The following is a 24,948-nucleotide window of genomic DNA, read 5'->3' on the forward strand; positions in this document are numbered from 1 at the left end:
CGTGTCGCTTCCTCTTCCCTGCCTGTTCCTCTTCGCTTTACTTGGCGTGTCCGAAATACCCTCCTGAGTACAACATCTACAAGATGAGTACGTGTCGCTTCCTCTTCCCTACCGGCTCCTTTTTGTTTTACTTGGCGTGTCCGATCTACCCTCCTGAGTACAACACCTACAAGATGAGTACGTGTCGCTTCCTCTTCCCTGCCTGTTCCTCTTTGCTTTACTTGGCGTGTCCGAAATACCCTCCTGAGTACAACACTTACAAGATGAGTACGTGTCGCTTCCTCTTCCCTGCCTGTTCCTCTTTGCTTTACTTGGCGTGTCCGAAATACCCTCCTGAGTACAACACCTACAAGATGAGTACGTGTCGCTTCCTCTTCCCTACCTGTTCCTCTTTGCTTTACTTGGCGTGTCCGATCTACCCTCCTGCGTACAATACCCACAAGATGAGTACGTGTCGCTTCCTCTTTCCTACCTGTTCCTCTTTGTTATACTTGGCGTGTCCGATCTACCCTCCTGAGTACAACACTTACAAGATGAGTACGTGTCGCTTCCTCTTCCCTGCCTGTTCCTCTTTGCTTTACTTGGCGTGTCCGATCTACCCTCCTGAGTACAACACCTACAAGATGAGTACTTGTCGCTTCCTCTTCCCTGCCTGTTCCTCTTTGCTTTACTTGGCGTGTCCGTAATACCCTCCTGAGTACAACACCTACAAGACGAGTACGTGTCGCTTCCTCTTCCCTACCTGTTCCTCTTTGCTTTACTTGGCGTGTCCGATCTACCCTCCTGAGAACAACACCTACGAATACAAGTATGTAACCCCACCCCCCTTTTTTTCCCTCGTGTTCCTTCTTGTTTCAGATACCAATCTGAGCAGGAGCCCACTTGAAAGGGACTGCACAGGTTCCGGGTTCGAATCCTGGGTAAGACAGAGGTCTTAATTTCCATTGTGTTAAGTTAATAATTGATTTGTCTAATTTAACTGAAATGTAATATATATATTTTAGAAATAAATGACTTATTTCTAAGTCAATGTAAAAAGTCAAGATTGTGATCTAGGTGGTTCGGAAATAAGGAAAGCTTGCTGGTGAGGAAGTGTTGAATTTTTAGATATTTTGATGGGAAAATTTTTCTTCGAAGATAAATTTTTACAGGCGGTAAATGTGTAATTGTTTTTGACTGTGAGGAATTTTGAGTATTTTTCTTTTTTTAAAATGGCCTATTATAATGGGTCTGAAACAAATACGATTGAACAATATGAAAAAGCGTCAGATTTACTGCTAGCTCCCTCGTGCAAATTCGCGCATGGAATAAAAATAACACCTAATTTTGCAAAGTTTCTTTTTTCTTTTTTTACGATTGGAAGGTAGTAGTATAGGATAGCCGGAACTGGCACAGGGTCCAGGGTGAGGATTGAAGATTGTTTACATTGTGACGTCACGGAGGCCATCTCGGAGGAGTGTAACGGGACATAGCGTAACGGGACAAGTTTGAACTTGACCTTTGACCCTCAAAATTCGCCAAAAATGGGCAAAAATTGCCCAAAATTCCTCAAAATTCGTCAAAATTTACATTTCTGTGAAAAAAATTCCGCCAAAAATTCTCAAAAAATTCCACAACCCAAAAAGTAGAATTTCGAAAAATCCTCAAAAGTTGTTTTGCCCTAGAAAGAACCCAAATTCCTAAAAGCGGCTTAAAACTCCTAAGAGTTAGCCGCTCTAAGCCGCCGAGGTATTGACCTTGAAAACTAGGATGCCATGACAGCCATATTGGATGATGACGTCACCGTTGCAATTTCCGTTACGGCCGCCATCTTTAAAATCTTTATTTATTATCCGATTTTAATGAAATTTTTTTTAAAATTGATAAAAAAAATCAATTGATAAAAATTTAATAAATTATTTATAAAAATATATACTTTTACGACACGGAGCTCGGAGTCCTCGGTATGAAACCCGACGAGCGCAAAAAAAAATAAAAATGGTGACCGATCCTTCCCCCGTGGTGACTTTTGGCAGACTGACTCCCACCACTTTTTTTCAAAGCATATATATCGTCACCTAGTATGACGTCATGACCGCCATCTTGTCCTCATCTGCTGGAAGCCATCATCATCATCATTGTATCGTCGGCGAGAGTGCGCTGACACCATGTTAGTTTAGTTCTTATCCGCTAAAGTGCAGTAATCATTTATTACTGTGACACCTGCCATCTTGAAATTTGGACGCCATCTTGAAAATCCGTAATTATTTAGCTAGAAATTCGGGGAAAAGTTCAAAATTCATTAAATAAATTTGTAATCTATATGCTGATTGATTGGATCGACTAAGGTCCTTGGTTCGATCCCTTGTCGATACAAAACAACATTAATATTTTAAAAAAGTACCACTAAAGTGTAAGGTTTGAGAAAATAAAAACACCACAAGTTCTTTTAAAAAAAATTTATTACATAAATTCAATACACTACTACAAGTACAAAAAAAAACACTGACAAATTACCAAAGCCTTTTGTATTCCTCGTTTCAAACAGTCTTCTTATTGTACGGACTAAGCCTTTTACATGACTTTAAATGTCTATACGCAGCCAGAGACGGACTGAAGTCCATATCACCAGGGTCTCACTTATATAGACTCATCAGTCGGTACAACACATGAGTCAAAACAAGAACCATGTTCATTATACTCACACTTAACTTTCTCGGAGCATTTTTTATAATGAAGATGCAAGCTATCAAGACGTGAAATTAGTTTTTTGCACTTATTGCATGGAAATTGTATTCTTTTAACATTATTAGAACAACTGCTTCTTTCATGTCTGCGAGCATTTGAGGTGATAGTAAATGATGCGTCACAGTATTTGCACTGACGCATTGTACGCTCTTCATTAGTTGAAGAATCCATTGCTGCCGATGAAACTTCGGATGATGGCGGTATCACATCTGTTGAAATCTCCTCCAATGTTGACGCCGTCGTTGCCAACGGGATCTGCACCTTCTCCATCGTAGCTGTCGTCAAGGTTACCGTAGACGATGGTACAACCTCCGAGTTCGACGTTATAAACGGTAAAGATGCCATCGAGGTCTCAAGAACAGCTAATTGACACGACTTATGCACCAGAAGAAACAAACTAGGTGATCCTTACACCGCCGACGTCAGTAACAAACTGAGCGTCCTGCTGTCTAGGACTCGCTTATATACATGCACCGTATGGAATAATACGCTAGTCAAATCAAGAACCATGTACAATAATACTAGAGTCAAATCTACAAATTAAAGAAGAGGATCATTTGATCGAAAAAAAAATTCGATCTCTCCAATATACGCCAGGCTCCAAGAGCTACAATTCACGTCATCAGATCCATCTACATTTTGCTCCTATGCTTCAATTGACCATTAGCTGCAAGTGCTCTAACAGCTCCATCAGCTCCAACACGTAATGTACGCAATGTACGCGCAACACATGCAATTTACACGCAATAAATGTAATGATTACACAGTACACACAGGAAACTAAACGGACACACAGTACACACAGGAAACTAAACGGACACACAGTACACACAGGAAACGGAACGTACACACAGTACACACAGGAAACGGAACGTACACACAGAACACACAGAAAACGGAACGTACACACAGTACACACAGAAAACGGAACGTACACACAGTACACACAGGAAACGGAACGTACACACAGTACACACAGGAAACAGAAAGTACACACAGTACACACAGAAAACGGAACGTACATACAGTACACACAGGAAACGGAACGTACACACAGTACACACAGGAAGCGGAACGTACACACAGTACACACAGGAAACGTAATGATCACACATACAGTAGCGGAAACACACACAGGCTTAGTTGGAAATCGGAATACAAGAAATAAAAACATTAAATTAATACTTTCAATATTTTATTACTTCTCAACATTACACAAATACAAGTAAAAGAAGCCATTATTGTATGTAGCCAGCTTTCCTCAGTTCTTTGAGTATGAAGGATATTTCTTTGATGCACGGATAGTTTCCTGCACAAAGCGAGCCACGTAGAAGTCTTAGCCGGTCAACCAATATGTTTGGATCTTTCCATGATGTGTAATCAATCTCTTCTACCACCATCTTACTTGCTTGTTTATTATAAATACTTTTAATATCACAATCGTCCCAGTGATCATAATAAGCATTATCAGATTTATTTATTATAACACGACGTTTCCATCGTTTCGGTCTCAGGACATCGCCACATTCTTCGATCTTGTCAGCTCTAGGTGCTTCATCACAGTCTATGCCTTTGTCAACAGCCTCAGAGTCACTGTAACAATCACTGTAGAAGACATCCTCTCCACCCAGATTACCGTATGAATTCGCTATCGATGATGTCAAAGTGTCTTCATCGTCTTCATGCTTCCTTTTTAGGAGTCCATCATTTTTACAAAGAATGGAGGATCTACTGAATAAAGGCTTGAATGTATTCTCACTTTTCACGGTGTTGATACTTCCATTAGTTTCAGTCTTCCCGAAGCCATTAGCATCCTTCAATTTATGTTCTTCCTCACGATCGGGTGAGCTAATACCATCACGCTCAGGACAAGGAAAATTATTGTCATAATGCAGATCACTCTTCTTTAGTCTAGTGGTCCATCGGTGTCCTCTATGCCATAAGTAGTCTTGACTTTACATGTTCTACCAGGTCTTTTTAAGCTGTCAATTCGTGTTAACAACCTGCTACAACGATTACAGCTTAACATGTTGCGTAGTGGGTTTCTAGCACAATCATTCTTCTCATGACGTCTAGCATTCCTTCTCATGACAAAATCCTTGCCACAGTATCTACAGCGGCTTTCTTCCGATTCAGCTATAGATAACAAACCACGATCCATGGTAGCTTCTGTGACTAATGTTAGATACAAACTGTCAGTTTTCTCCAATTGGAACCATTTCTTAAATAGAGTTTTTGAAATATTTCATCAGCGAGAGTTAAGTTATCTAATGCAAAGCAAATTGATGCAAGTAGTTCTGGCTGTCGTCAACAGATGGCGCCACGTGTTGCTTGCAGGTAAATAATATATATTTCATTAATGTGGGATGCGGAACGCTCACTATCGATCGCAAAGGGAGGTTGGCTTCGATAGTATCCAAGGAGAAAAAAGTTCGTCCTTCCTGCTAGTGCTTCTCAGATTTCTCACGGTCCGCCATTTTGGATTACGACGTCACGACGGCCATCTTGGATGGGTGTGACCTTGACCATTGAACGAAACCGCAGGAATAATCGCAAGCACACGGATTTACCATCAAAATATTGATAAGAATAATCAGGAGCACACGGAGAAAACCATCATAATATTGGCAAGAATAATCAGGAGCACACGGAGAAAACCGCCACAAGTTTTCTTTGATATCACTAAAATACAAAAAAAAAAATATTAAAAATAAAAACGAAAAAAAATTCAAACATTCTGGCTTGTACAAGAACTCTATCTTTGCTCAACAATGAGAAGAGGAGGTGGCGATGGTTGCGCCCCCAGAACCTCCCGAGAACACCACTTACAAGATGAGTACGTGTCGCTTCCTCTTCCCTCCCTGTTCCTCTTTGTTTTACTTGGCGTGTCCGATCTACCCTCCTGAGTACAATACCTGCAAGATGAGTACGTGTCGCTTCCTCTTCCCTACCTGTTCCTCTTTGCTTTACTTAGCGTGTCCGAAAACCCTCCTGCGTACAATACCCACAAGATGAGTACGTATCGCTTCCTCTTCCCTACCTGTTCCTTTTTGTTTCACTTGGCGTGTCTGATCTACCCTCCTGAGTACACACTTACAAGATGAGTACGTGTCGCTTCCTCTTCCCTGCCTGTTCCTCTTTGCTTTACTTGGCGTGTCTGAAATACCCTCCTGAGTACAATACCCACAAGATGAGTACGTGTCGCTTCCTCTTCCCTACCTGTTCCTTTTTGTTTCACTTGGCGTGTCCGATCTACCCTCCTGAGTACAACACTTACAAGATGAGTACGTGTCGCTTCCTCTTCCCTGCCTGTTCCTCTTTGCTTTACTTGGCGTGTCCGAAATACCCTCCTGAGTACAACACCTACAAGATGAGAACGTGTCGCTTCCTCTTCCATACCTGTTCCTTTTTGTTTCACTTGGCGTGTCCGATCTACCCTCCTGAGTACAACACCTATAAGATAAGTACGTGTCGCTTCCTCTTCCCTGCCTGTTCCTCTTTGTTTTACTTGGCGTGTCCGAAATACCCTCCTGAGTACAATACCCACAAGATGAGTACGTGTCGCTTCCTCTTCCCTACCTGTTCCTTTTTGTTTCACTTGGCGTGTCCGATCTACCCTCCTGAGTACAACACTTACAAGATGAGTACGTGTATCTTCCTCTTCCCTGCCTGTTCCTCTTTGCTTTACTTGGCGTGTCCGAAATACCCTCCTGAGTACAACACCTACAAGATGAGAACGTGTCGCTTCCTCTTCCCTGCCTGTTCCTCTTTGCTTTACTTGGCGTGTTAGAAATACCCTCCTGAGTACAACACTTACAAGATGAGTACGTGTCGCTTCCTCTTCCCTGCCTGTTCTTCCTTTTTCGCTTTACTTGGCGTGTCCGAAATACCCTCCTGAGTACAACACTTACAAGATGAGTACGTGTCGCTTCCTCTTCCCTGCCTGTTCCTCTTTGCTTTACTTGGCGTGTCCGAAATACCCTCCTGAGTACAATACCTACAAGATGAGTACGTGTCGCTTCCTCTTCCCTACCTCTTCCTTTTTGTTTTACTTGGCGTGTCCGATCTACCCTTCTGAGTACAATACCTACAAGATGAGTACATGTCGCTTCCTCTTCCCTACCTGTTCCTCTTTGCTTTACTTGGCGTGTCCGATCTACCCTCCTCCGTACAATACCCACAAGATGAGTACGTGTCGCTTCCTCTTCCCTACCCGTTTTTTTTTGTTTCACTTGGCGTGTCCGATCTACCCTCCTGAGTACAACACCTACAAGATGAGTACGTGTCGCTTCCTCTTCCCTACCTGTTCCTTATTGTTTCACTTGACGTGTCCGATTTACCCTCCTGAGTACAACACCTACAAGATAAGTACGTGTCGCTTCCTATTCCCTACCTGTTCCTTTTTGTTTCACTTGGCGTGTCCGATCTACCCTCCTGAGTACAACACCTACAAGATAAGTACGTGTCGCTTCCTCTTCCCTACATGTTCCTTTTTGTTTCACTTGGCGTGTCCGATCTACCCTCCTGCGTACAATACTCACAAGATGAATACGTGTCGCTTCCTCTTCCCTACCTGTTCCTCTTTGCTTTACTTGGCGTGTCCGAAATACCCTCCTGAGTACAACACTTACAAGATGAGTACGTGTCGCTTCCTCTTCCCTGCCTGTTCCTCTTTGCTTTACTTGGCGTGTCCGAAATACCCTCCTGAGTACAACACTTACAAGATGAGTACGTGTCGCTTCCTCTTCCCTGCCTGTTCCTCTTTGCTTTACTTGGCGTGTCCGAAATACCCTCCTTGAGTACAACACCTACAAGATGAGTACGTGTCGCTTCCTTTTCCCTACCTGTTCCTTTTTGTTTCACTTGGCGTGTCCGATCTACCCTCCTGAGTACAACACTTACAAGATGAGTACGTGTCGCTTCCTCTTCCCTGCCTGTTCCTCTTTGCTTTACTTGGCGTGTCCGAAATACCCTCCTGAGTACAACACTTACAAGATGAGTACGTGTCGCTTCCTCTTCCCTGCCTGTTCCTCTTTGCTTTACTTGGCGTGTCCGAAATACCCTCCTGAGTACAACACCTACAAGATGAGTACGTGTCGCTTCCTTTTCCCTACCTGTTCCTTTTTGTTTTACTTGGCGTGTCCGATCTACCCTCCTGCGTACAATACCCACAAGATGAGTACGTGTCGCTTCCTCTTCCCTACCTGTTCCTCTTTGCTTTACTTGGCGTGTCCGATCTACCCTCCTGCGTACAATACCCACAAGATGAAGGCTTGAATGTATTCTCACTTTTCACGGTGTTGATACTTCCATTAGTTTCAGTCTTCCCGAAGCCATTAGCATCCTTCAATTTATGTTCTTCCTCACGATCGGGTGAGCTAATAACATCACGCTCAGGACAAGGAAAATTATTGTCATAATGCAGATCACTCTTCTTTAGTCTAGTGGATCCATCGGTGTCCTCTATGCCATAAGTAGTCTTGACTTTACATGTTCTACCATGTCTTTTTAAGCTGTCAATTCGTGTTAACAACCTGCTACAACGATTACAGCTTAACATGTTGCGTAGTGGGTTTCTAGCACAATCATTCTTCTCATGACGTCTAGCATTCCTTCTCATGACAAAATCCTTGCCACAGTATCTACAGCGGCTTCCTTCCGATTCAGCTATAGATAACAAACCACGATCCATGGTAGCTTCTGTGACTAATGTTAGATACAAACTGTCAGTTTTCTCCAATTGAAACCATTTCTTAAATAGAGTTTTTGAAATATTTCATCAGCGAGAGTTAAGTTATCTAATGCAAAGCAAATTGATGCAAGTAGTTCCGGCTGTCGTCAACAGATGGCGCCACGTGTTGCTTGCAGGTAAATAATATATATTTCATTAATGTGGGATGCGGAACGCTCACTATCGATCACAAAGGGAGGTTGGCTTCGATAGTATCCAAGGAGAAAAAAGTTCGTCCTTCCTGCTAGTGCTTCTCAGATTTCTCACGGTCCGCCATTTTGGATTACGACGTCACGACGGCCATCTTGGATGGGTGTGACCTTGACCATTGAACGAAACCGCAGGAATAATCGCAAGCACACGGATTTACCATCAAAATATTGATAAGAATAATCAGGAGCACACGGAGAAAACCATCATAATATTGGCAAGAATAATCAGGAGCACACGGAGAAAACCGCCACAAGTTTTCTTTGATATCATTAAAATTAAAAAAAAAATTAAAAATAAAAACAAAAAAAAATCAAACATTCTGGCTTGTACTAGAGCTCTATCTTTGCTCAACAATGAGAAGTTTACAAGCTAGCAGATCGTTTGATATTTTTTTTTGGTTTTTATTTTTAATTTTTTTTTTTGTATTTTAATGATATCAAAGAAAACTTGTGGCGGTTTTCTCCGTGTGCTCCTGATTATTCTTGCCAATATTATGATGGTTTTCTCCGTGTGCTCCTGATTATTCTTATCAATATTTTGATGGTAAATCCGTGTGCTTGCGATTATTCCTGCGGTTTCGTTCAAAGGTCAAGGTCACACCCATCCAAGATGGTCGTCGTGACGTCGTAATCCAAAATGGCGGACCGTGAGAAATCTGAGAAGCACTAGCAGGAAGGACGAACTTTTTTCTCCTTTGATACTATCGAAGCCAACCTCCCTTTGCGATCGATAGTGAGCGTTCCGCATCCCACATTAATGAAATATATATTATTTACCTGCAAGCAACACGTGGCGCCATCTGTTGACGACAGCCGGAACTACTTGCATCAATTTGCTTTGCATTAGATAACTTAACTCTCGCTGATGAAATATTTCAAAAACTCTATTTAAGAAATGGTTTCAATTGGAGAAAACTGACAGTTTGTATCTAACATTAGTCACAGAAGCTACCATGGATCGTGGTTTGTTATCTATAGCTGAATCGGAAGGAAGCCGCTGTAGATACTGTGGCAAGGATTTTGTCATGAGAAGGAATGCTAGACGTCATGAGAAGAATGATTGTGCTAGAAACCCACTACGCAACATGTTAAGCTGTAATCGTTGTAGCAGGTTGTTAACACGAATTGACAGCTTAAAAAGACATGGTAGAACATGTAAAGTCAAGACTACTTATGGCATAGAGGACACCGATGGATCCACTAGACTAAAGAAGAGTGATCTGCATTATGACAATAATTTTCCTTGTCCTGAGCGTGATGGTATTAGCTCACCCGATCGTGAGGAAGAACATAAATTGAAGGATGCTAATGGCTTCGGGAAGACTGAAACTAATGGAAGTATCAACACCGTGAAAAGTGAGAATACATTCAAGCCTTTATTCAGTAGATCCTCCATTCTTTGTAAAAATGATGGACTCCTAAAAAGGAAGCATGAAGACGATGAAGACACTTCGACATCATCTTAGCGAATTCATACAGTAATCTGGGTGGAGAGGATGTCTTCTACAGTGATTGTTACAGTGACTCTGAGGCTGTTGACAAAGGCATAGACTGTGATGAAGCACCTAGAGCTGACAAGATCGAAGAATGTGGCGATGTCCTGAGACCGAAACGATGGAAACGTCGTGTTATAATAAATAAATCTGATAATGCTTATTATGATCACTGGGACGATTGTGATATTAAAAGTATTTATAATAAACAAGCAAGTAAGATGGTGGTAGAAGAGATTGATTACACATCATGGAAAGATCCAAACATATTGGTTGACCGGCTAAGACTTCTACGTGGCTCGCTTTGTGCAGGAAACTATCCGTGCATCAAAGAAATATCCTTCATACTGAAAGAACTGAGGAAAGCTGGCTACATACAATAATGGCTTCTTTTACTTGTATTTGTGTAATGTTGAGAAGTAATAAAATATTTAAAATATTAATTTAATGTTTTTATTTCTTGTAATCCGATTTCCAACTAAGCCTGTGTGTGTTTCCGCTACTGTATGTGTGATCATTACGTTTCCTGTGTGTACTGTGTGTACGTTCCGCTTCCTGTGTGTACTGTGTGTATGTTCCGTTTCCTGTGTGTACTGTGTGTACGTTCCGTTTCCTGTGTGTACTGTGTGTACGTTCCGTTTCCTGTGTGTACTGTGTGTACGTTCCATTTCCTGTGTGTACTGTGTGTACGTTCCGTTTTCTGTGTGTACTGTGTGAACGTTCCGTTTTCTGTGTGTACTGTGTGAACGTTCCGTTTTCTGTGTGTACTGTGTGTACGTTCCGTTTCCTGTGTGTACTGTGTGTACGTTCAGTTTCCTGTGTGTACTGTGTGTCCGTTTAGTTTCCTGTGTGTACTGTGTGTACGTTCCGTTTCCTGTGTGTACTGTGTGTACGTTCCGTTTCCTGTGTGTACTGTGTGTACGTTCCGTTTCCTGTGTGTACTGTGTGTACGTTCCGTTTCCTGTGTGTACTGTGTGTCCGTTTAGTGTCCTGTGTGTACTGTGTGTCCGTTTAGTTTCCTGTGTGTACTGTGTAATCATTACATTTATTGCGTGTAAATTGCATGTGTTGCGCGTACATTGCGTACATTACGTGTTGGAGCTGATGGAGCTGTTAGAGCACTTGCAGCTAATGGTCAATTGAAGCATAGGAGCAAAATGTAGATGGATCTGATGACGTGAATTGTAGCTCTTGGAGCCTGGCGTATATTGGAGAGATCGAATTTTTTTTTCGATCAAATGATCCTCTTCTTTAATTTGTAGATTTGACTCTAGTATTATTGTACATGGTTCTTGATTTGACTAGCGTATTATTCCATACGGTGCATGTATATAAGCGAGTCCTAGACAGCAGGACGCTCAGTTTGTTACTGACGTCGGCGGTGTAAGGATCACCTAGTTTGTTTCTTCTGGTGCATAAGTCGTGTCAATTAGCTGTTCTTGAGACCTCGATGGCATCTTTACCGTTTATAACGTCGAACTCGGAGGTTGTACCATCGTCTACGGTAACCTTGACGACAGCTACGATGGAGAAGGTGCAGATCCCGTTGGCAACGACGGCGTCAACATTGGAGGAGATTTCAACAGATGTGATACCGCCATCATCCGAAGTTTCATCGGCAGCAATGGATTCTTCAACTAATGAAGAGCGTACAATGCGTCAGTGCAAATACTGTGACGCATCATTTACTATCACCTCAAATGCTCGCAGACATGAAAGAAGCAGTTGTTCTAATAATGTTAAAAGAATACAATTTCCATGCAATAAGTGCAAAAAACTAATTTCACGTCTTGATAGCTTGCATCTTCATTATAAAAAATGCTCCGAGAAAGTTAAGTGTGAGTATAATGAACATGGTTCTTGTTTTGACTCATGTGTTGTACCGACTGATGAGTCTATATAGGTGAGACCCTGGTGATATGGACTTCAGTCCGTCTCTGGCTGCGTATAGACATTTAAAGTCATGTAAAAGGCTTAGTCCGTACAATAAGAAGACTGTTTGAAACGAGGAATACAAAAGGCTTTGGTAATTTTTCAGTGTTTTTTTTGTACTTGTAGTAGTGTATTGAATTTATGTTATAAAATTTTTTTAAAAGAACTTGTGGTGTTTTTATTTTCTCAAACCTTACACTTTAGTGGTACTTTTTTTAAAATATTAATGTTGTTTCGTATCGACAAGGGATCGAACCAAGGACCTTAGTCGATCCAATCAATCAGCATATAGATTACAAATTTATTTAATGAATTTTGAACTTTTTCCCGAATTTCTAGCTAAATAATTACGGATTTTCAAGATGGCGTCCAAATTTCAAGATGGCAGGTGTCACAGTAATAAATGATTACTGCACTCTAGCGGATAAGAACTAAACTAACATGGTGTCAGCGCACTCTCGCCGACGATACAATGATGATGATGATGGCTTCCAGCAGACGAGGACAAGATGGCGGTCATGACGTCATACTAGGTGACGATATATATGCTTTGAAAAAAAGTGGTGGGAGTCAGTCTGCCAAAAGTCACCACGGGGGAAGGATCGGTCACCATTTTTATTTTTTTTTTGCGCTCGTCGGGTTCGAACTGAGGACTCCGAGCTCCGTGTCGTAAAAGTATATTTTTTATAAATAATTTATTAAATTTTTATCAATTGAGTTTTTTTATCAATTTTAAAAAAAATTTCATTAAAATCGGATAATAAATAAAGATTTTAAAGATGGCGGCCGTAATGGAAATTGCAACGGTGACGTCATCATCCAATATGGCTGTCATGGCATCCTAGTTTTCAAGGTCAATACCTCGGCGGCTTAGAGCGGCTAGCTCTTCGGAGTTTTTAAACCGCTTTTAGGAATTCGGGTTCTTTCTAGGGCAAAACGACTTTTGAGGATTTTTTGAAATTCTACTTTTTGGGGAGTGGAATTTTTTGAGAATTTTTGGCGGAATTTTTTTCACAGAAATGTAAATTTTGACGAATTTTGAGGAATTTTGGGCAATTTTTGCCCATTTTTGGCGAATTTTGAGGGTCAAATGTTCAAGGTCAAACTTGTACCGTTACGCTATGTCCCGTTACACTCCTCCAAGATGGCCTCCGTGACGTCACAATGTAAACAATCTTCAATCCTCACCCTGGACCCTGTGCCAGTTCCGGCTATCCTATACTACTGAAGGTCACTTATCTGACCTAACCTAACCAACCATTCATTTTTAGATACGATCACCTAGACGTGCAAAAGACCTACCTCGCCGAACAAAAAAAAAATTAAAATTAAATTATTTTTTTTTAATTCATTTCTTAGAAAATACACTGTATTACACTAAGTAACTATGTATATATTGGGTGCTGTGCAGTTTTTGCTGTGATGAGTGGTGATGCTGAATGGGTGTGCTAGTTGTTGTGCACACGCATTGCTGTGATTCACGTGTACTCATATATTGTTACGATTTATGCGGAGGGAACTGGGTTCGTAAGGGGTAGTCCAATTCAGTTTTATTACAGTTTTATTAGTTTTAATAATTACTAACATTTACATTAATATTAAATAATTGTATTTATAAATGCACGATCGCAAATCACCGGCCAGGCACGCGTGACGTCAGTGGCCGTGCAGGGCCGCCAGCCAGCTCCGAGCCTGGCGCGTGTCGCGGTCTGGTCTGCGTTCGTAACAATACGTAATGTTGTGGCTGAAACTCCAATTTCATAGTTGCCCTATGCACGACTGGAAGACCGCGCTAGAAGCACCAGCGAAGCGTCGCGCTTATCATCCCATCTCTCTAACACAGATACGCCCCTGACCAAGCGGGCGCCTTGTAAAATGGTAATGATAATTTTGTAGTTTGTGTGTTCGTTTTCATAAGAGAGGTGATTTTTTTTTGTGGCATGTGTTAGTTGGGAAGCCTTCTATTCACAGAAGAGAGAGCCAAACTCCCGATCGTGCATCTTCGGTTGTTTTTTTTTTTTTTTTGGTTCATTGTAAATAAATATGGCGGTGTTGATAAAAGGATACTAATGGTCAATTAGGTTAGGTTAGCTACATAATAAATACTTTAAAACATTGTGGATGGTTGATTTTGTTAGGCTAGCTACATTAAAGATACGGGGAAAAAAAAAGCATGAACTTCGGGGAACTTCGGGTTTTGGCGCGCTCTCGTTTTTGAAAAGAAGGTTTCCCGTGTTAGTTGACCGAACCTAATCAAACCACGTCTAGAAACAGCAATTGGCCCCGCGCACGCGGGTTGTGACTGTGGTGTCGGCGTAACCGCCGAGTGAGTTGAATGGGTCTGCGCTGTGGTCGTTGCAGTAGCGGACAGGCTGCTGCAGTTCCAGCTGTGGGAGATGCGCACACCGATGCGCAGTGGGATGCTGATGGACACGGACGCGTACAGGTTAGAGCCAGCATTCCGTTGCTTTTATGTTTTCACCGAGTTCGTTTTAAACGAATTTTTTAAGTACTGGTGGTGATGGTTTTCTATTGTTACCAGCGCTTCCTTGCGAGAATTGTATAGACCCACCCCCTAATTTTTATTTAGAAAGTTAGAGGGAAATTAGGTAAATAGGATTTATACCTAGGAGAAATATTAAATACCAGCTGTATGCCTGACGGGAAAGAATTTGATGGCAATTTTTAATGAATTACCGAAAACGCCGATACAATTAGCTTTTAATTTATATACAAAACAAAATCCATTTTTTTTCTAATTTCAAAAACGACACTTCCGTACAAATTTTCATCCCCTATTCAACCCCCTTAGAGCGTACATTTTTAAAAGTTCCTTTCTTAGTGCTCACCTACGTGATACAAGGAACTCCTGTACAAAATTTCATGCTTTTTAACCCGCTAGTTTATGGTGTGCGTTGTCTACTGTTACAGCCCTTGTGATGTTAAAGAGAGCTTTATTTTTAATTTTTTAATAAAAACCCTGGAATATGCTTTGAGTAGGCCAATGACACTACAGTTTACTCATAGGTACACAAAGTAGAAAAAATTTTAAAAATTGGGTCGTATTTGGAGAAATATAAGCGAATATGTTTGCCTAAAGCTTACCCTTTTTATTGTTAATGACTCTTTTATTTCTTTTGTTGTATGGTTAACATAATTATATGCTTACATATGATTTCCTTACAGTCAATAGTTGAGTAACTAATAATCAAGACAATAACAATAATGGCATCTTATGCTTACAAGATTCTTTGCATTACTGAACGGGCCCGTTTGATATTTTAAGGCTAGAGTTAGTAAATAAATTGTCCTTTATATTTTTAAATTACAATGTTTACGATTTATACTAGACACCAAAAGAAGTCATATTATAGAGACGGTTCACTGGCGGTTAACAATAGCAGGTGAATAGTTGAAGTGACAGCTGTGGCTTTATTTCTTGTTTTACATGCCGAAGTAGATGTTGATCTTGGTCCTAGGGGTTGAACTAGTGGTTGGTTACTACGTATTAAAGCTGTACTTAACTTTAAACTTAAATCACTATGCATATGCAAGAACAGTCTTTAACTTAAATTATTCTATTAACCTTCTCTTACAAGGAGTTTTAGTGAGTTGATCCGCACCCTGAATCATCACAATCAGCAGTGGAAGAGTAATTATAATTTGTTTCACTCAAGCGGTACACAAAAGAGCAATGTCCATGGAGCTGATATACTGGAGAGGGAGTCGATGGGGAAAAAAGGTGGAGGAGGTGGGGTTGTACGTGTTGCCACATGTTATCGCGCGCGCAAGATAGCAGGTGACGGTTGGTAAGGTCGTCCGCCGACCCTGCCCTCATGGGCAAGAAGGAAGGGGGAGGCAAGGAAGTGAGTGATAAGACACATCACATGACGGCTGTGGGTGTATGTGCCCACGCCGAGCTCAAGCTACTACCAGGAGGTGTCGAAAGGCTGAACTACATTATTTGGTCTTCTGATCTTAAAATGCCAACCTCCTAAGGGCCGGGGGTTGATTGTGTAAACATTAATACCGCCTACAAGGTGGGAGAGTATCAGTCAACTCAAAGAGCAATGCTATTGATTTTTTTGATTACTGTTAAACTTTTACGGTGTAAAATTTAGTATCACGAGGTAAACATACTATCTGCCAGTTTAAATGTTACATAATCTTCACTTTATAGTGATTAAACACAATTTTAACTGTAGACTAAAGTTTTAATATAAATATATATACAATTTCTATAAAAACCAAAGTAGTACTATAACACTAGGTTAAACTTATAAGCTAACCACACTCTGCTACCATCTGTTACTGCCCTTATGTTGTTAAAGAGAACTTTATTTTCATTTGGTTGTAAAAGCCCTGGAAGCTGCTTTAAGTGTGCCAATGACACTACAATTTACTCAGAAGTACACAAGATAGAAATATTTAAATAAAAAAAAGGGTGGTCGTATTTGGAGCAATAAAAGCGAAGAGGTTTGCCTAAAGCTTACCTTTTTTATTGTTAATGGTCCTTTTCTTTCTTTCTTTTGTTGTATAATTAACATTAATTGCTTACATATGAAATTCTTACAGTCAATAGTTGAGTAACTAACGATCATGACACAATAACAAGAATGGCATCATATGCTTACATGATTCTTTGCATTACTGGACAGGGCCCGTTTTATATTTTAAGGCTAGAGTTAGTTAATAAATTGTTCCTTATATTTTTAAATTACAATGTTTGCAGTTTTTACCAGACACCAAAATAAGTTGTGTTCTAGTGACTGTTCGCTAACCGTTAACAAACGCGCGTGAATAATTGAAGTGACCGATGTGGCTTTACTTATTGTTTTACATGCCGAAGTAGATGTTGATCTTGGTCCTAGGGGTTGAACTAGTTGGACCGACTCTGGAACCCCCACTGAAACCAAAAGGAAAAAGAGTACTCGGGGCCTCTCACCTACCAGCGAGGAGACCTTGAGTGCAGTCTGGGTCACTGCGTCAGGGGGGAAGTTAATGGAATGTATGGATGGGAACGGGGATTGGTGCGGGATCTGCTGTCTCGTGAGGAATGTGTTAGGGCTGGTGCCGATACGTGCCCGACAGCCCTGGGACATTGGAATGGAGCATGTCTGGAGCTGCTAACCTAAGCTGAGCTCTAGGAAAGGGGGCTATATGCTGGGAGAACGCTGAGAAAAGCACTCTCGGTCACGGAGCCGGACACTGTTACTTGTCGCGTTCGTGTACCTGAGGCGGGAAGATAAATGATGGCTAGAGACCCGTGAATTTCGCGGATTCAATGACCTCCAGGATGCACTCCAATATCCTCTACACACTCGGGCAAATGCCAACTGTTCATTGGCTGTTGATTTGTGAGTCGTCTCGACTGGGTGGCCTGTGATTCGACATTTCTATGAGTGAGGGTCTCTAATTGGCCCTCAGTCTTCCAGATTAACAGAGAACCAATGACAGAAGCAGCACTAAGGTATAATTATTTGAATTTTAGCATAACACGAAATGAATCTGCGAAATTCACGGCTCTCTAATGATAACTTATACTTGGCTGGCGAAACCACATCAGGCTCTCGTTTGCGGAGCTGGGAAAAAGTAGGGAGACTTTAGTAGGAAATATTTGATCAGGATAAACAATAGGCTAACAAAGTTTACATTAGGGGTTTTTGCTGAAAAATAAATTTGTGCCTATTAGTTTAAATTTGTGGCACACTACCTGTCAGTGTTAGTTTTATAAAATAGAGTAATGTTGTACACATCGCTAATGTTGTCAATAAATATGTAAAAATGCTTAACTTTTAAGTTTTTATCATTTTTATTAAATGGAAAACCCGTGTTGTTGCAGCTATAAAATATTTAAGCTGTAGCCTACTGGAGAAAAATATATATTCATTGCGTGCATTTTATTTTATTCTAATGCTGAAATAGTTACAAATTTGAACTTAATTTTGTTACTATCTTATTACTACAAAACTATAAACACAAATAAAGAAAACTAATATTTAATTATCTAAGCCCAATATCCTTTTGCATTTTCTTTCAATGTTTCCGATATTGATTATTCGATTTACTTAACTTGTTACTAAAGTTTTTAAACAAAACATTTTTTGACTCTATATTATTTCAGTGTATAATTAAAATAATTTTATACACTAAAAATTAAAAAAAAACATGGTTTTACATATAAGGCACATACATAATTATATAAATTTTCTAAATAAAATTCGTAACTAATGGTTTGCGAAATCAATTTAAAATTTCAATTGAGAAAACTCGGTAAATCAAGTGTTTCAAATAGAAAAAAAAATGTATGTCTATATATTGCTTGAACTGATTGTGATATATATTTAAAAGGAGTTTTTATATTCTCTGATAGCATACATAGATTAATTTTTTTAATTAAGTTTTAATCGCAATTTTAATTATTTATTAAATTTACATAACATTTTCATATTTAATTCTTAAACAATTTCATACATAATTAATTAATTTACTGAAATAGGTTTAAATATTAAAATTACTGCAAGTAGACATTAACAAAGGCGTATACAAAGGCGAAGTTATGGGAGGGATGTATATGCGCATCACCCCCCCCCCCCCTCATAAATCCTAAAATGGAAAGAATCTGAAAGCAATCAGAGGTTAAAACGATTATATCCTTCCTCTCTCCTCACCGAAATGAAATTCTGTGTACGATCCTGAGTACAGTTATAGCACTCGCACACATGCTAGCTTTTCTGAGTGTTTATTTTATGTAAATAATAATGTGGTTGTCAAAAAAAACATGTAAAAATATTTAAGCGAGTGTACTCGTCAGAGATGAGTAACAAGAAATAAATACACGTGTTATCGTGTTGCAAATACCTACACTTATAGTACGAAACTTGGACACGAAATTTAACGTAGAATCCATTAAAATATCGCCGAGCGTGATGAGTATGCGGCGGTTGTGCTTTCAAACTACCGTTTCTTGACGCGAAAACACGCATGCAGTTTCCGCACCCGCCGCTAGAATTCGTTGCCGGAAAAGCTCCGTCGACTTATTCGGATGATTCAATTCGCAGAGCGAAGTCTTGAACTGTGTTGACGAAAACGGCCCCGATAAACGCGAAAATACTAACACCGGGCTTCGAACCTGATACTCGACAGTTTTTTTAATACTGTATAGAGTTACCCCTTTGGCTTTGTGAAATTTGGTTCGTGCCACAAGTGGCAGGAATGTGGTTTGCACCAGGTTGTTTACACCAGTGGTGTGGTGTGCAGACGCTGGGAGGACCCGTTGAGGAACTACACCCGGGGACGGGCCCTCACGCTGGAGCAGTACGCGACGGTGTTGCTGACCGGGACCCCCAACGAGCTACAGTCGGACCACTGCATCGTGGAGCTGCTCAACTCGTCCTCCTCCTCCTCCCCCTCCTCCTCCTCCTGCGAACCCTCTGAGGAGTGTCGGCGGATAGAGGAGCGGGGGCGCAGGCCCACCGGGTACGCCACCACGCACCGCCTGCTCTACCTCCAGATCGCCCGCCAGGTGAGTCGCCGCCACAGAACAAGGAGGGAGATGAAGAAGTGCAACTCTCACAGTGGAAACCGTGCCCCTGTTTCGCGCGACATGTGTCGCTATCTGTTGGACGGGCCCATAACTACCAGCAAATAAATCGGAATGGAGGTTTTCATACAAAGTTTTTTTAGTTAATACGTTTTTTTTTGGGTTATATTAAGTTATAAATTTAATCGATGTGAAAATACTTAATGCTGTTTGGTAATAAACCGTCATGTAATAAATAAAGGAGTAGGAGGTGCAACAACGCATTGTATTACACACCACAAAATTTGTGGCTACCTAAATAGAGTGAATTTTCAGTGGTTTGTTTGCCTGATAATAAGCTTATACATTACTTCTCCTAGAAAATTAATGTAGTTATGTCAGCAATATATTATGAATTCTATTATCTAGCGGACGGGCCCATAACTACTTCAAAAAACTAGGTCTCAGCCTCGGTAATTAGAGTTTCTTCCCCATGGGTGAATCGCCGCCACAGAACAAGGAGGGAGATAAGGAAGTGCAACTCTTATAGTGGAAACTGTGACCCTGTTTCGCGCGACATGTGACGCCATCTGTTTGGTGGGCCCATAACCAATTGCAAAAAAAAAAAAAAAAACTCGGGATAGATATTTTAATATAAAAGTTGTAGGTTAATGTAAGTAAAAAAACTTAATGCTTTTTTGTAATAAAAAGGTTATGATATATAAATTAGTGGTAGATGCAAACATTTATGTTATGCCACACCACAAAATATGAGGCTAGCAAAATAAAGTGAATTAATTCTCACCGATTTGTTTGCCGGATAATAGCTTATGCATTACTTCTCACAATCGATGTAGCTATTTCAGCGATATATTATTAAATCTGCTATCTAGCGGGCGGGCCCAAGACTACTTCAAAATACTATAAATCACTAACATATAACTTTTAAAATCGCATATATAATTTTTATTTGTTTATAGTCTTTTTATTCAATCCTGTGAAAATTTCGTTGCTCTGTGCGCTTGCATCGTAAACATTCACTCTCATTATTATTTTTTTTCATATATGCTTTCAAATAATAGACATTTACATCTATTTTGCACAACATTGCTGATACCAAAAATTATTTAAATCTTGCAAAAATCCTGACTTAAAACCCATTATATCAGGGTGTAGAGAAAAATTAATAAAAAATATATTCCATTTAAAATTAATTAAAAAAATTGTAGTTTCAATAAAGGCAAACTGTTTTCGAAGCTGCAGTCCATAAAAGATTAATGACCATTTTGTACTTTATTTTTAGACTTATTTCTTATCATTTTTACAAACTCTAAACTCATTAGAAAATCTTATATTCAAATGCAGAAATAACATACCTGAGACAGGTTTCCTATATATATATATATATATATATATATATATATATATATATATATATATATATATATATATATATAATATGTGTGTGTGTGTAAACATTCATAAAAATTATAAATAAAAATCTATAAAAAATGTAATAAAAGCTATGATTACAAAGGCTTGTAGCATAAGGATTTATAAGCTGCTAAAAGCACGCAAATTATATTACAACTTGGCCACACTTCCATTTCATACTAACATAATATTACGTAAAATAAAATGTTTATAAATATGCAAATAAAAACAATAATGAGAAAAATTCTCAAAATTTTGGGCGCTCCCTTCTTTACTACTGCAAAACTTCTTGCTACTAACGTAATTTACAATGCTGAGAAAAATTGCAAACATTGCTTTCTCTTATAAAAAAACAACAACCTGATAACAGCTCTGTGCCGGGCGAAGTCAAAGTTCGTTAAGCGCACAGCCAACCGGTTCAAAAGGGCCGTGACGTCACCAACTCCGCAACTTTATCACCGCGTTACCAGTGCACGCAATGCACTCGTGCTAAGTATTCCTATCTTTTCATTATTTCGACGGGCTTCGAGTGCGAGTTTTTTTTTTTTTTTTTTCGACAATCCAAACACACGTTAGAACACCGCTACTTGTCCAATCCGTTTATTTTTTGACGTGAAAACTTCTAATAAATCGATAAACGCCGGCTGCACGCACGAAAAAGTGTCCCGTTACGCTTGCGCCGCATCTATCTCTCTTCCACTCGATTGGAACAACCATCGATTTGACTTTTTCGAGGCACATTAAACTTGAAACACTCCCATTCGTTTCCTACTTTTCCTATCATCGTCCTATCCTAAACAGAATAACACAGATTGTAAGAAGTTAAATAGCAAACATGTATAAAAGTTAAAGTTAAAAAAATCTTTTCGTTTAAGTAATAAACATATTTGAATTAATGAGTGCAAATAAAAGTAAATTTATCAACTAAATTGTAGATTTCATTTCACTCCTTCTTTGTATCCATACAAAATAGTGATAATTCAATAAAAATGATTCATTTTTATTCATAAAAGTATGCAATCATTTCATCAATGTTTTGTTATGACGTTGTCACGTTAAACTATCGTCCGTAAACCGACTTTACAGACAACCAATTTATTTTTATCACCGCGCTACCGACCCCGGGATTCAAAACAACCATCCAATGAAACACAAGTCCGTGGCCACTTACTTGCCTGCCTCTTGCCATGCTCGGTCGTTACGGCTGTTTTCCAGACGCGAAGCATTTGCGTGCAGAAACCAGCGCAACAGTTTCGCTTGCTCGGCGTAGCACTCTCTTTTTCTCTCACTTGGTCGTTCACGGAGTTATTTACCACGCAGCACACCGCGTGTGGACGTTAACTTCGCGTGAAAGTATTTAATTTTATGCATCACTACTATAAGCCCGGTGCCCGAAACACACGTGCAGCAGCGTGCCACGTCAGCTCACCAGCACGGCCATTTTTTTATTGTTATCGGCTTGCGCCCACAACCAGCTCGGGAAGCCTTCTTTTCACAGACGAGAGAGCCAAACGCCCGATCGTGCATCTTCTGGGTTGTTTTTTTGTTCATTGTAAAAGGTTAGGTTAGCTACATTATAAATACTTTAAAAAAAAATTGTGGACGGTTGATTTGGTTAGGATAGCTACATTAAAGATACTGTGAAATCATGTAAACGGTTTTCTAGCCCTGGATAGCTACATATTAAAAAGTTATTTGCTAAGCAACCATTAAATTGATTTTACAGTATTTTTAATGTAGCTATACTTACCTAATGTAACCAACCATCAACAATGTTTTAAAGTATTTTTAATGTAGCTAACCTATCCTAATCGACCGCAAAATTTAATGCCACGCCGGTTTATACAATGAGATAGAACGAAAAAAAAAAAGCTAGCATGATTTTCGGGGAACTTCGGGTGTGGCTCTCTAGTCTGTGAAATGAAGGCATCCCCAACCAGCACTAGATAAACACAAGGTCGACAACGCTGGGGTGAGCTGCGAAACGATGAGCAAACACAACCAGGTCCTCATACAAGTACTTTAACTCATAGGATGAAGTCATGACTGAGCGACAAGCAATGAGCGGAGCACGCGTTATGTATTTTTTTTAAATATAGTATATAAACGGGAAGTGTAGGGATACCTGACAGGAACCAATAACTACCTATCCGGGTGGTCGAGGCCCGTTGACCAATTGTAGAATAGGCCATGGTACACAGAACCGCCGGCTCAGCAATCACTGATCAATACAAAAAAAAATATGATCTTCTTAAAAAACATAATTGGGGCAAATAACGTAGCGGAAACGCCACATCACGGAAAAGGTTTTTTATGCTATCCAATTTTTTTTTTGTAACTTACCGCTAGATGGCGCTGCAGCGCATCAACTTCTAAACCGTACACAACCGATCGCCGTAAGGGCGGAACAGAAAATCACAGGTCATAGACATAGAAACGAGCAATATGTTGTGTCATTTCTCTACGTCCACCACACTTGTCATATGGCGCTGTCACCGTGTGTATGTGTGTGTATTTGTGGATGTATGTGTGAAATAATTGTCATTTGCACAATAGTAAAACCAATTTAATTTTGAATAAATATTTATAAATATTTAATGTATATTATATATTAAAGTTTTAGTTGTATTCTTTTTTTTTGCTATGGGCGCAACCTTAAAGGTGCCTGAACAACTGACCAGTAACGCGATGTTTTGACGTCGCATCGCGTCCTTCGTGGTTCCAACAGTGCCGTGTCTGTGTTTTTTTTTTTTTATTTTTTTAAGTGAAAATTCTAATGCGACTTCCAACAAGGTTGCGTTAAAGGTTTAACGCTACCATGGAGGAGGAATAGAAAGAGACAAAGCGAGAGTGAATGCGTGGCACTCGAACGAATGCGCGTAGTATACGTATATACCTGTTACAGGCCAGCTCCAGCGTTAGCAACGAGTAGCGTCCAATATATTCCAAGCACATGCGCGCGTGGTATTCTTGCTATGCAGCGAAGTAAACAGTGTGAGCGTCGTTAAATTAGCTGAAATACTTACTTGTTGTTCTATTTTATTGTTCTATTTTAATTTATAATATTCATTATTTCATTTACTTGTTTTTTTTTTTTTTTAGTTTGATTTGATACAATATGATTTCACTAAAAATCAATTTCTACCCCTTCCTATTTTCATTTCCACATTACGAAAGTTTAACTTATTCCGCGCGGAGGGACTCCACGCACTATATTTTTTTTCCCCCTCAGGTTGGCTGCGGCGGGTCGCCCTACTTCGCGAACACGGCCTTCAGGATCGCGGAGCTGTGCGCGGCCATACTGCGGGAGGCAGAGTTCATCGCGAGCCTGGGAGTTCCCGCGCCGCTCGAGGACATCTTCATAGAGCAGGGTTTGTGCCCGCGCGTTCAGTCGGTCTTCGCGCGGGGAAGCGACCCTCAGCTGCTTCGTGAAATCTGATGAAGTGTTTTTGGACTAACACGAAATACGAACTGTTAATCCAAAACTACATATAAGTGTGTGTATGTATATATATATATATATACATACACACACACACACACACACTCCATACAATACTACCACCTTAAGACTCTGTTTCACATGCCGTATAGGTTGTTCAATATATATATATATATATATATATATATATATATATATATATATAATTTTTTTTATAAATTTTAAATTTTTTTTCCATAAAAATCGGATAATAAATAAAGAATTTCAAGATGGCGGGCGTAACGGAAATTGCAACGGTGACGTCATAATCCTAAAAAGAGGCTTGTCGGAGGCTTTAGACAAGGATGCTGAAGCCTTTTTTTTTTTTTTTATGAATTTGTGTTCTTCCTAAGGCAAAAGTTATTTTGAGGTTTTTCGAAATCCTAATTTTCGAATTTTTTGTGTGAAGAATACGA

General features: G+C 39.9%; 1 protein-coding gene across 1 annotated transcript in view; it reads left to right on the forward strand.

Moving 5' to 3' along the window:
• Positions 1–24,948, forward strand: part of LOC134536755 (UPF0764 protein C16orf89 homolog) — a 74,809-nt gene that overhangs the window by 42,075 nt on the left and 7,786 nt on the right. The window contains exons 3-5 of the mRNA XM_063376663.1: positions 14,457–14,541; positions 19,356–19,620; positions 24,284–24,422. Coding sequence (XP_063232733.1) covers positions 14,457–14,541; positions 19,356–19,620; positions 24,284–24,422 — 489 coding nt within the window. The remainder of the gene's footprint in view (positions 1–14,456; positions 14,542–19,355; positions 19,621–24,283; positions 24,423–24,948) is intronic.

This window comes from Bacillus rossius, chromosome 11 (assembly GCF_032445375.1).
Source record: "Bacillus rossius redtenbacheri isolate Brsri chromosome 11, Brsri_v3, whole genome shotgun sequence".
NCBI lineage: Eukaryota > Metazoa > Arthropoda > Insecta > Phasmatodea > Bacillidae > Bacillus > Bacillus rossius.